Here is a 13,105-nt window from a genome sequence, read left to right as displayed (position 1 = left end):
GGGGTAAAATAAATCATGAGCACTTCTATAACTGTCAGCAGTAAATCCCTGTCAAACTAAGGCTCCCTCTTGCATGCTTTGGTATTCATGTTTTTAGCAGGTTAGGTGCACTGTGCAGATAGTGACTACCTCCAAAATGAGGGTCTGCTTTGGAGGGGAGCTTGAAAGAAGGGTAGGCAGAAGGTAGATTGGGATCTACTGGTAGATTTCCAGATGATTTGCAATAGATCAGCCTGGGTTTCCAACTACCAAGGTTTCAAAAACAGCAAAACTCGGGGGTGGCTTTGGAGATATCCTGCTTTGGCTTGGAAGAGCCCCAGATCTGTCCAAAGATCTTGATTTGGGATTTGTCAGAATTCAAGGCACAGGGTACCGCAGTGGGTACAAAAAGCTGCCCACTGCAGTCTCCTTTCATGACAAAGGAGTTTGTGGAATGATTGCATTTGCCCCCATTGCCTCCCCTATGTGTTAATTAATATTTTAAAGGAAAGTCTGAAGAGAACTAGAGATACAGATATATCGCACGTCGTGGATTTGATGGGCTGTTTTTTTATTGGGTTATGTTTCCCTTGTTCATTTGATTTCTTCCAAGATAGACACAGAGCAGACATATAACCAGGAAAATTACAGGAGGGAATAATAACTTGCAGTCTTAGAAGCAAAATTGTGTTGCTGAGACCTGTGGGATTTTTATTCCGCCCCCCTTCCAAGCTGCTACCTGGCGATTGACTGCAACATTTCACATTCAGGTGACCTTTTCAGAGCTGAGGAAATGCAGTTTCAGCTTCTTCAGTCCAGAGCAATGGAGATGCTCGTTGGCAGGTGGGATTGGTAACTGCCAATTTTGCAGCTGGCATTTCTATAGGGAATGAGGTAGAGAGAGTTTTCTGAAACCCTATTTCCTTTCTAGGTGATCTAATCTGAAATGAGATCACAGCTCTGCATAAAAGCACATTCCTGGTTTGAAAAAAAACCAGTTGGGAAGCATGAGAGGAACAGGCTTAATTCTCACTGAGGTGGTATGTTTTTGTTTTGAATTTCATCTGTAACATACCTTTCTTCTGTGGAACTCAAGGCAGTTCGTGGAGTTACCATCCACCTTGCTTAGATTCAGCAAGGTGGTGGCCTCATGTGCCTTCAGAATATGTGGTAAATCACTGCCAAATGGGCTCATATAATTGAATGTTCTTCCATCCCCGCTCTTGCCTGGAACTCTACCTCACATTCTAGTTGTCTATGTGTATAATATTTCTCTTATTTCTGGAAAATTCCATCTCACGATCCATCACCCTGGAGACAAGTGGTACAGCCAAGGCACTATTTCATCACCTCAGTGGGAACTAGGCCATGAGCCAGCCAATGTGAGGCACTTTGATATCTCCTTGATTTCAATGAGAAAATGGACAATATGTGTTAAATCTCTCCTTTATACCTCACCATGGCACTGTCGTATGTGTGGAGGAAAACCTTCAACATGCAGTAGAATTCCCAAAAATAGACCAGAGGCAATTGTATTTCATCCAGCACAGCTTTACTTGTGCTGAAGGCAAATGAGCTTAATGGTTACAAATCCAAATACATTCATGATTGGCACAGTCTATAAAAAACCCAGTTGCAACACTTACAAAAATGTGTAACAAGACTAAAACTTAACACTAAGCATACTATGTATAGAACACCACACCAAAAGGAAGAGATATAAAGAGAAAGTAAGGCCCAGGCTCCTTCTGGCCTATATTTATAGTCAGCATGACCTTAATTGGAAGATATAAGGGAACTAGTTCAAACCAGCTTCCCAGAAGGTATAACCCAAACAATCATGAAGCTTCTGTCTGCTTCTCTCACACAGAGAACCTTCTAGTAGCTTCTAGAATCCTCTTGTATTAATCAGAATAGGAAAGATCTCTACACATCAGCCTATACTTTATGCACTAAGAAATGCAAACTGACATAGCACTAGTGGAATTCCTTGCATGGGCTTCCGCTAGCAGGACCAGTTAGGAGTATCTGGGCCACAGGCCTGTGTTGCATTTGTACATTCGGCATTAAATTGCAATGCCATAAAATTTACCGGTACTTGATTTTGTTGCCTTATCTTTCTGTAGACTGCTTTGAAGTGCTCCCAGGCAAATGATTCATTTTCTCTTGGTTTCAGAAAGCAGTACATTAACAATTGCAAATAAAGTTTTGATTCCATTTCATTTTCTTTTGCAGAAGAAACAAGTGAGTCAGACCAAGATCCGGGTGATTTCAACCATCCTCTTCATCCTGGCCGGTTGCATCGTCTTTGTCACTATTCCTGCAGTCAGTTTCAAATATATTGAAGACTGGTCAGTTCTGGACTCCTTTTACTTTGTGGTTGTCACTCTGACCACAGTTGGCTTTGGTGATTTTGTGGCAGGTGAGGCATGTAATTTGGCCTGGTGGTACATTCTGGGGGAAGAAGTTCTACTCTGCCACTGGTGTTTGGAAATAGACAGTACTTTGCAGAATTTGTTTTGATTCCTTCCCCTTAAATTTAACTGTAATGCAATCCAGCTGAGGGTAATCCGGTTGGAGGTCAGACACTGGATCAGGCAAACAAGAATCAAGGGCCCAAGGGAAGGTGATGGATGGGCTAGCTGGCAGATCCCAAGGCTGAGTAAAAAAGGCTCAACAACTTTTGAGTCTGGATTTTCACTTTTTGAAACATGGCAATCCTAGTCTTCATTGGTTCCTCAGGTTACAAGTACCCTTTCTGGCCATTATAATGGTGGTGTTTCAGTACAGAAAACACCAGGACAAACTCCTTCAGCCCACAAGCTGCCTATTTGGCACGAGGAGTACAGTGCCTGGGCCCTTCAGTCTGAGCCCCAGATGAAATCTCCCAAGCACCTAACAGTAGCTCTGTTTCCTGATTCAGTAGCTAGGGCTGCACAAACAGAACCAGTTTTTTTAAAAAGCCTGAACTTAAATCCCACCAGGAGGAGAGGGAGAGGGAATAGATTAAGTCTCCCCATGTTTGGGAGGATTTTAGCATTTTAAAAGGATGGTGCATGTATAGCCCAACCCATCCGTGCATCTTCAGTTTGTTTGGAACGTGGAGGGGAAAGGGAATCGTTTCTTTCTTTCTTTGTTTTGTCTTGGGGTAGAGAAAAGAGGTGCAATGGTTAGTAGGGGAAGAAAGGAAATTATCTGGAAAAGGGAGCTTTTCAGAATGCAGATGTCCTGCTGAAGAAATGAGTGAACAGCTGCAAGTCATTTGACAAAATAGTGGTGTGTGTGGTATCCCCTGCTGGGAATCAGCAGCTTCCACACCATGCATAAAAGTGAAAGCAGTTTTTCTATTTCACACATATTTCTTCCTAATAAAAACAGCCTTCCTGTGTTTTAGAAGTTTTAGAAACACTTAAATTCAAAAGTGGAAGTAAGATCAGAAGTATAAATGATAGCTGTCCAAAAAGCTGTTTTACAGTCTTTGAAAAAAGGGATACGCACACACACACACACACACACACACACCAAAGCAAATGGACAACAGCTTCTTAAGCACTAGCTTGCAGAATTATGTTCTCTATCTTTAATAGAATTCTTGGCGCTGGATCCATCCCATTATAGAAACCTGACATTGGAAGTGAAAGACTAATGAGGTGTGTAGTGCAGATGTTATGTACTTGCTGGGATGAGAACACTACAATTCGGAGCCATAAATATCTGTTCCTGTCAATTACCAAAAAGCAAACGTACCAAAAATTACCAATTACCAAAAAGCAAACGTGGAGGTCAAAGAGAAGAGGGAGTGTCTCTCCCCCCCCCCCCGTTGCCATGATGAAGAGAAGATGCTTTGACTCCATGTTTTTCTGTAGAATCTCTTAACATAATGTGCTTCATATCAGTTGGCAGGAGGAGGCAACAGTTGGGGGCGGTATTACCTTCGTGCCTTAATTGTGGGTTTCTTGCAGGCATCTGGTTGGCCATTACTTGGTGCCAAACGAGATACAAGGTGGGCATTTGATCTCATCCAGACAAGCTTTTCTTATAATATCACTATATTTGGTTGCAATCCACCAGTCATCGCTGCCACAAATTCCATTCATTTCAGTGTGCTTTCTCAAGAAGGCCATGAATGAAGAATAAACAGTGGGGAATCATTGAGAAATGGCTCTTTTTATCTCTTCTTCTTCCAACATTGCTGGTTTCAGTTCTATCGATGTTATCAGTGTTTTAACAAGTGCTTTGAAATGAAGATGAAGCCCTGTGTTAAAACGAAAGGATGTAGGCAATTGATCATTTTGCTTTCCATGAAATGCACTAACTTCTGGGTAGATTAGGCTGCAATCCTATATTCCAGGGGTTGGCAACATGGTGCCCATGAGGACAGTGATGCCCTGTAGGTCTGCTCCAGTATCCACAGAACCTCTGGGCCCACACCCTTTGCTGCTCCCTTGGTGATGAGGTGATAAAATTGGTTAGCTTTCTCATATCCGAAAAGCACATAGGGTTGTATTCAACCAAGCCCCACTCAAGAGTAGTAGACCAATTAAAATGAATGAACCTAAGTTAACCATGCTCATTAACTTCAGTGGGCCTTCTCTGAGTACAGCTAGTGTTGAATACCACACCCATAGAGCTGAGTGAGGATGACACTTTGTCCATTTCCTCATTCAATGCTATTTACTCAGATCCCTTGGAGAAGCGAAATGTGTGTGCATGCAGTCTCTCTCTCTCTCTCTCTCTCTCTCTGTCTCTCTCTGGGTTGGGGAGCTGATTGAGGGAGAGGTGATAAGAGCAGAGATCTAGTTATTGGCCCCTGGAATGTTTACCCCAAAAACTTGAATAGAACTGAGTTTATCCATGTTTCCCTATATCATCAGTGTAGCCAGTCTCAATGGTTTCTTCTGAGATTTATGAATGGAATGGAATACGGAATTTGTAAGGATGGAGCCAGTAGTGAATCCTAGGGCACTGGGCAGATCCAGATCATCCATTAACAATCCAGTAACATGTTGAATGCTATCAGCTAGGAGCTTTCTTCCTGTTGGCAGCTTTTTTTTTGGAGACTAACTCTTGAGAATAATTGCCGTGTGACAAGTTCCTTCAACGCACCACTGTGTGCTAATAGCAATTGCCATCCAATAATGCGTCAGTTACCTGGACCTTCCCATTGCTCTGTATTGACAGCCTGTCAGGCTATCTCCCCTTTGATCTTGAAAGAGCTGTTTGTAAAATATAAATGACACATTACCACAGAGACACAGATTAGTGGACTTTGGTTGATTTACACCAAAATGGCTCTCTCTGTGCTTATTACCGGTAATTTGTGTGTGTTTGGAATTGTAACTGTTGATAGATTGAGGTGGCACCAGTTGACGGACAAAGAAAATAGCACAGGATGAAGCAGCACCTCTGCCATGCTCCCTCCTTAACTCTGTGCTTAGATGGCCGTTATCTTGCTTTATGGGAAATTCCCACCGGGGCACATGCGATCAGAATAACCTCACCGCCGCGTAGCAACGAAGAGCACAACCGCTTGCCCTTTGTTATACTGGGAAAGGCATAAAGCGATGGCAGCATGTATAGCGTACGTTGAGAGAAAACAATATTTGGATCCCTGCCAGCAATTGTATGCTTTGGTTTTTATATGAGTCTTCAATCATTTCAAGCCCGCTCCTGGACAGGCTGGGCAGAATGCACTTTAAGGCTTCATTAAAATGGATCAGATTGCTAACAGCCTGCAAGAGTGGAAACGCTCAGGGGGAGTGAGAGAGAGGTATGGACTGAACCATATTACAGGGGAGGGGGACGCATCTACATACATAAACGTTATTGGGCAGTGGTGCTGCCAGGGCAGAAGCCAAGGGTCTTGAATGAACAGGAGGGCCCCAGGAAATTGCTTCGTTTTGAAGTAAGGTAATACAAATACAGTGGTACTTCGGGTTAATAATTTGTTCTGGAGGTCCGTTCTTAACTTGAAACTGTTCTTAACCTGAGGTACCACTTTAGCTAATGGGGCCTCCTGCTGCCACCCCGCGATTTCTTTTCTTAACCCGAGGTACTATTTCTAGGTTAGCGGAGTCTGTAACCTGAAGCGTATGTAACCTAAAGTGTATGTAACCCGAGGTACCACTGTATATTGTATACTGTATATTGTGGTGTGAGGACTGAGCTCCATAGGGCTATTTAAGTCCAGGCTTAGGAACATAGGAATCTGCCTTATCCTGAGTCAGATCATTGGCTCATTGAGCTCTACACTGTCTACACTGACTGGCAGTAGCTCTCCAGGGTTTCAGGTAGGAGTCTGAAGAATCTCACTCAGATCTACCTGGAGATGCCAGGGATAGAATTGGGGACCTTCTGCATGCAGAGAAGATGCTATACCATTGAGCTGTGGTCCCTTAAAATTACCTAATTGCACCATTGATGGGCCTTTGCTAATCTGTCAATATTTAGCTACATGGAAAAGGGGAAAATTTAGGGTGCAATCTAATAAACATTCACTATAATGTTAGTTGGGCTTCTGAATAGGCATGGAAAGTTGCACTTCAGCACTGCAAGTTGATTATGTTTGAAATCTGCCTTGGAATACAGCAAAAACATTTCAAACTTTAAACTTGGATTCAACATTTGTATTCCTGAACTTTAAACTTTGAAGGAGAAAACCCCCCATGCATAATGACCTGGCATATGGTTGCCAGTTGCCACCCCAATTACTTTGAAACCGAGCTCTAATATGATCATTATTGTTTTAAAAAGTTATGAACTAGAAAAGAGGAAATAAACAAATGAAAGTTCCAATTTTAGTTATGGATTTGCAACAATTTAATTTGATATTCCAATCCCTGCAGAGTGCTGACTGCTGGGACAGAAGTTATTACAGCCTGATTTTAAAGGACAGATTCGTGCTGCTGTTTTAAAGCCATTGGCATGGAGGAAATTGTTTCAGGAAATGAGTGGTTGAAGGTCCAGTTTCACTAAGACTATTGATTCAAAAAAGGAGCCACTACCATACCAATTGAAGGCTTCGTTCCTAAATCACAGGTTTCAGAACTGAACTGGGTGTATTTCTGAATAAGACTACTTTGGATATTATTACTGTAAGTCTGCCATCCTGCATCAGGTATGGTTAAGAACTCATTGAACCTTCGCAGGACAATGTAAATTTATCAAGCAGCAATTTGCACACTGTGACAAGCTATCACTTTGTAAATAGTCATTTGCAATGCTTATAGAATATTAGAGTTAGAAGGGACCCAAAGGGCATCTAGTCCAACCCCCTGCAATGCAGGAATCTCATTGCAAAAAATATATAAAAGGTGGGCTGATAACTTAACAGTGACAAAACATGGTTTCACCCTTTGATATTTCTGCATTTAAATTCCTGGGTGAAATCAAACACTTTGCTTTTGTCTGTCTTTTTCCCCACCTCAGGAGGAAATGCCGAAATTCCTTACCGGGAGTGGTATAAGCCCTTAGTATGGTTCTGGATCCTCGTGGGCCTTGCGTACTTTGCTGCTGTCCTCAGTATGATTGGAGATTGGTTGCGAGTTATTTCAAAGAAGACTAAGGAGGAGGTAACTACAGGCAAATGATTGACCCTGGTGGGTTTTCCTTTGCCAGTTAGTGCTGGCTTTGATTTGCCCTTATTAGTTCATTAAGTCTGTTTTAGAAGACTTGTACCCCACCTTCCACTGTTAAAAAAAAGGTGTTCAAAATGGTCTGTATAAAATATTAAACAAAACATTTTTGTTTTGTTTTTACCCTTATCACGGAGAAGAAAAGGCTGAAGCGTAAGTCCTATCCAAATCTGGAGTGGAGTCCCTAAGATGGTTGGATGGCATCTTGTTTTCAATTTTTAATTTTTATTGGAAATTTTATTTACAGCATAACATAACCCCCCACCCCCAATACAGAAATCCACCCTCATTAAACGTGAACATAACATACAATAAGCATAACATACAACAATACAAACAACCAAATAAAAGACTTCCTTGTGGATATTTAGGTTATAATTAGAAAAATCTTAATAATTATTCATAAAGGAAACAGCTTATAAGAAGTAAATAAGGAGGCCAGATACAGGATAAAGGGGAAAAAAGAAAAGGTTGGATGGCATCTTGTATGCCTCCTTCTGGCAACTCCTGCAGCCAGGCTGGTGCCAAACATATCACTCTGCTTCCCTTTGGCCTGCATTAGCAAGACTGTTTGGGGCAGCCCAGGACCTCCATCCACTCTACTGAGGCTCATGCTCCCGGAAGGTCACTTTGGTGCTGCAAATGCAGTGGTTTGAGTTCACCTCTGGAGGCACACTCCATTGCCTCTTGAGACAGATGGATGCCATCATCAATACCCTTATCACCATCACAATTTTATTCATGCTCAAAGTGGCTTACATAAAAGAAAACGGGAAGGCATCTCAAACTCTACCATCGTTAGAACAATTTCATAATAACATAATAAAAAACCAGCATAATGGCAAATATAATGGCATACACAAAACCCACAACAATTTCAGTGCTATAAATATAGCAAGATTGCATTAGCGACCGTACACCCTCCTGGCAAGAGCAAAAATACAAGGGAGCTTGACAGTTTTAGCTTGGTCAAATAAACACCTCTTCCATGATGTTGCTCTTATATTCTGCATTTCTTCCATCATAGAATCCAGGTTGGCATACATGTGATGGACGCCCATTCAAGCACCAACCAGATCCAGGCCTCCTTAGCGTCCTTTCAGATCATGCCCTGTGATGATAGATATAATAACTTAGCAAAAGCATTGATAAAACAAAGACACTCACGGCACAGATGGAATGCATTAAAAACAACCAGATCATGTGTTAGAAATTGCTAAGCAGGCAAATTCTAAGCCTATCTAAGACAAAACAAGGGAGGGCAAATAGAGAGGGAGCCTGTCAGGCCTTCCTTGGAAGAGAATCCCATAGTTTAGGTGTCATCTCATAGAAGGCTCTCGCCCAGTCTAGCCTCAGTCATAGTTGGGACCACTGGCAGACAAAGGTGGAGGTGGTGTGGGGGTGGTCCCCCAGGTGCCATCTGGGGTGTGTGTGACATTGTGGCTGTCCCCACCCCCGGGACGCTCAGCGCTCACCACGCACGCCCCGGGACGCCCCAGGACACCCCGGGACGCTTGCTGCACACCCCGGCATGTGCCATGCCCCCTGAGACACGTGCCATGCCCCCTGAGATGCGAACACCCCCTGAGACGAGTACCATGCCCCCTGGGACATGCGCCAACCACGCCCCGGATGTACGCCGCTCCCGGTGCCAGAGCAGGTAGCTCTGCCACTGCTTGGGACACAGCAAAGAAGCACCTCTATTTAAATTCCTTTTAACATTCTTTCTGGTGGCACTTTATAGAGCTGTGGTATTGATCCTATGGGGTGAAAGAAACGGGACCAGGGATTGATTGAATCAGAAAGCACTTTGATGATCAAAGCTAACGTCATGGGGGAAACAGAAGGGTGGGTGCATACTTATTAACACAATGCAGAGACCTTCTGGTTTCCTGAAAATCCACATCATGGGGTGGGGGGTGGGGGGTGGGAACCACACACAAAAGCCTGGCCCCTTGTGAAGAATCTCAGTTTGTTATTTAAGCTTGGCGTTGTATGTCAAAATGGTGTATTTTGTATGAAGCTGAATGTCACAGCTTTGCCACAACTGGTCTCAAAGGGAGCTCTTATGCCTTGCATAGCTTGTGTGAAAGAAAACATTTGGCCAGCATCGCCTCCCGTGTGGCTTTTCATGGCATGAATGCAATATAGTAGGGAGTAGACAAGAGCCATTTGGAAACCAAGTGAATAATTCTAACTAGCGTCACCTCCCCTCCCTGCACCACTTGATCTATACTTGCAGGAGTTTCTAAGTACCAAACAACAACAACAACCCACCCTTAAAAAAACAATACTATGATTTTTTTCAGCTCTTTGTTCTTGACTTTTTTCACAGGTTGGTGAAATAAAAGCCCATGCGGCTGAATGGAAAGCCAACGTGACTGCGGAGTTCAGGGAAACGCGGCGGCGCCTGAGCGTGGAAATCCACGACAAGCTCCAGAGAGCAGCGACGATTCGGAGCATGGAGCGCAGGCGGCTGGGTCTGGACCAGAGAGCCCACTCGCTGGATATGCTCTCTCCGGAGAAACGCTGCGTCTTTGCTGCCTTGGACAGTGGCCACTTCAAGGCTTCATCTCAGGAAAGCATCAACAACAGGCCTAACAACCTGCGCCTTAAAGGGACGGAACAGTTGAGCAAGCATGGGCAGGGGGCCTCCGAGGACAACATCATCAACAAGTTCGGCTCTTCCTCCAAGCTGACCAAGAGGAAAAACAAAGACCTGAAGAAGAGCATCCCGGAAGATGTGCGCAAAATCTACGAGACCTTCCGGAACTACTCCTTGGACGAGGAGAAGAAGGAGGAAGATTCCGAGAAAGGGTGTCACTCGGAACATTCCAGCACCGCCGTTCTCACCGACTGCATTGAACAGCACATGGGCCTCGAGAACGGGATGATCCCCAGCGAAACCAAAGAAAGGGAACACGAAAACAAAGCATTACTTGAAGACAGGAATTAAATGTGAAAACCAACAAAAACAATGACCTTTGACTCTCACGAACCAATGTTAGTCTTTTATATACGTACAAGATATATATACAGAGGGATATATGTATCAAGAAGACATGTGCCTTATACAGACTCCTAATTCAGTCTGGTTCCATAACATCCTGGGATATTTCACTGTGCCATAACAACCGAAGTTTGCTCTGCCAAAAGAAATCACACTGGAAAATGGCGTCTGCAGCTGGAATATTGACAATGACAGCCTACGTGTGCTTGCCATGGAGGAACATCCAAACACCAGGGTAATACAGCTGGAAAAAGGCAAATAACACAGCGGGAATGTTTGGGAGCAAAGACAGACCTCTTAGAAGAGCATTTTGGGAAGTGAGGAAAGAAGGCTTCTACTTTTTCAATGGATGACAAATTCCTTGCTTCTGTCACTGCTGAATTCTTTTTTTTTTTAATGGAAAGGCAAAATAACTTTAAAATAAGGCAGTGTTTATGATTTGGCATAAGATCCAAATATGATTGTTCTCCCATTTTGTATTTCAAATATATATATATATACACACACATACAAAAATGGATGAATTAGCTTCAGTAATCCAAAAATAAATAAATAAATGCCCATGCACAAGGAAGTTGCCTGGACACTGCTGAAACACTGCTGAAGCTAACAGCAGGATATTTCCCCCCCAGAAAAAAGAAAAGAAAACACACAAAAACAGCACATAACAAATGGAAATTTTAAAAGGGGAAAATTGGGGTATGGGTGGGTATGGGTGTTTTTCCCTGCCCTTGGAAGAAATTCCTGCGATAAACTGATAATTATACACTGGAGAACCTTCAAAATTTCAGGATCTGCATTGTTTAAGCGAGGAATAACCTTGCGCTTGGTTCAGTTAAACAGTGAGCCCCTTGTTTTAAAATGTTCGCATCCACACTTTGTATTACTGACGGAGCTCCAGTTGTAATGCTGTAATACAATGAAGGCGGAGAGCGAAGCCTTTGCATGATGTCAAACATTTTGCTCTTCTCTGTAGCAGAAGTTGAATTTTTTAAAACAGTAGGCATAAGTGCATATACAATGTAAAGTCATGGGGCAGGGCAACTTTCAAAGCTCAGGGCTCTGTGTCCCTATTGGTGGTTAGGGTTTAGGTATGAGAGACAGACAACTTCCCAAAATTCCACGTGGATGATGAAGGCGATGATAAAAAATATGATCAAAATTTTTAAGTGCTTATAGCTTTAAGTGCCATTAATAACATCATATTGTGCAACTGTTAAATCACATGCTTTGTCGACTATCTTCCTGTAAGTGTTACCTTTCTTTCTTATTCGTTTGAGTTTCTCTTCCTCCCTTCCTCAGAACCTAAGCAAAACCTCTTTTGGTTTCAAAGCCAACAACAAACAACAAGATTACTACACATTTTATACCCATTGCCATATCTTTGAAGATTGCATATGGAGAGCACAAATAGCTTCAGACCTCAAAACAAAGGAAGAGCATGTGAGAAAATTAATTAATGCAATCTTGGGTGTGTTTGCTTGCATAAGAAATAGAGTGAGGGGAAAGGCGTTGAAATGAAAGGTTGGTTGGAATACATGTGCAAACTTGCATATCATCTATGAATTTTTTGCATAGCCTTCAAAGACTGTCACCAACAGCTGTGGTTCTTCAAATTCCACCAAACCTAGTGCAACACACTACACCTTCCTCCTTCTGTACAATCCACCCAAACTTAGTTTATGAAGATAATATCCCTTGACATTCTAAGGAAAGCATGGGGTGGGCCCCATCTACAATATGGTTACCTCTTGTCCCCGTTTTCCAGGGATAGTCCCCGGATTTACAAATTTGTCCCTGTACAAAATCCGTCCCTGGAATGTCCCCGGATTTCATTTAATGTCCCCGGATTTCTATTTTAAGTGTTGTAGATTTATTAGTAGGGAAAGAATGTTGTGTGATTGGTTCAACGGAACAAGACACATCATATGGGGACTTCCGGTGAGGCAAAATGGCGGGCACCATGGCAGTGAGCAGCTCCTGAAGTCAGCCAGAGCCAACTGCTGAGGGGCCAGAGACTGCCACCGCCACTGCTGAGGGGGAACCGGGGACGCCCGGCGCGTCTACTGGGGGAAACTGCTGACCCCCCCCGCGACCCAAATCGAGCCGGGAGCGAGAGCGCCCGGCCAACTGCCCAGCGGCACTCCGGGGCCAGGAAAACTCTGGAGCTGATGCAGGGAGAAGGAGGAGAGGAGAAGGAGAAGGAAGAGAGAGAAAGAGGAAGGAGGAAAAAAAGGGGAGCCCGGACCTTGCTGTGCCACTGCCGCCGCCGCTGAGGAGTGGTAGGAGAGCACCAGGAGGGCAAGGGCATGTGGCTGAGCCCAGGCCCGACCCAAATCTACTCCATGGTGGGTAGCACTCCAAGAGAGCAGGCCGGGGTCCAGAGGAAGGACGTGTGACAGAGTAGACCACAGAAGAGATTACTTCTTAATTTAATCATAATAGTAATAATAACAATAACAACTTTTTTTCTCTTTTCAAA

The 13,105-nt window shown here is 43.5% G+C and overlaps 1 protein-coding gene across 2 annotated transcripts in view; it reads left to right on the top strand.

Annotated features, from left to right (window-relative positions):
• KCNK10 (potassium two pore domain channel subfamily K member 10) overlaps positions 1-12,312 on the top strand; it is a 75,781-nt gene extending 63,469 nt beyond the window's left edge. For both annotated transcript variants that reach the window (XM_083615371.1, XM_083615370.1), the window contains 3 exons: positions 2,215-2,401; positions 7,408-7,550; positions 9,949-12,312. In XM_083615371.1, coding sequence (XP_083471497.1) covers positions 2,215-2,401; positions 7,408-7,550; positions 9,949-10,569 — 951 coding nt within the window. In that variant the 3' untranslated portion in view covers positions 10,570-12,312. The remainder of the gene's footprint in view (positions 1-2,214; positions 2,402-7,407; positions 7,551-9,948) is intronic.
• Positions 12,313-13,105: the final 793 nt, after the last annotated feature.

This window comes from Podarcis filfolensis, assembly GCF_964270895.1.
Source record: "Podarcis filfolensis genome assembly, chromosome: 1".
Lineage (NCBI taxonomy): Eukaryota > Metazoa > Chordata > Lepidosauria > Squamata > Lacertidae > Podarcis > Podarcis filfolensis.
This window is presented reverse-complemented; position numbering and strand designations above follow the sequence as displayed.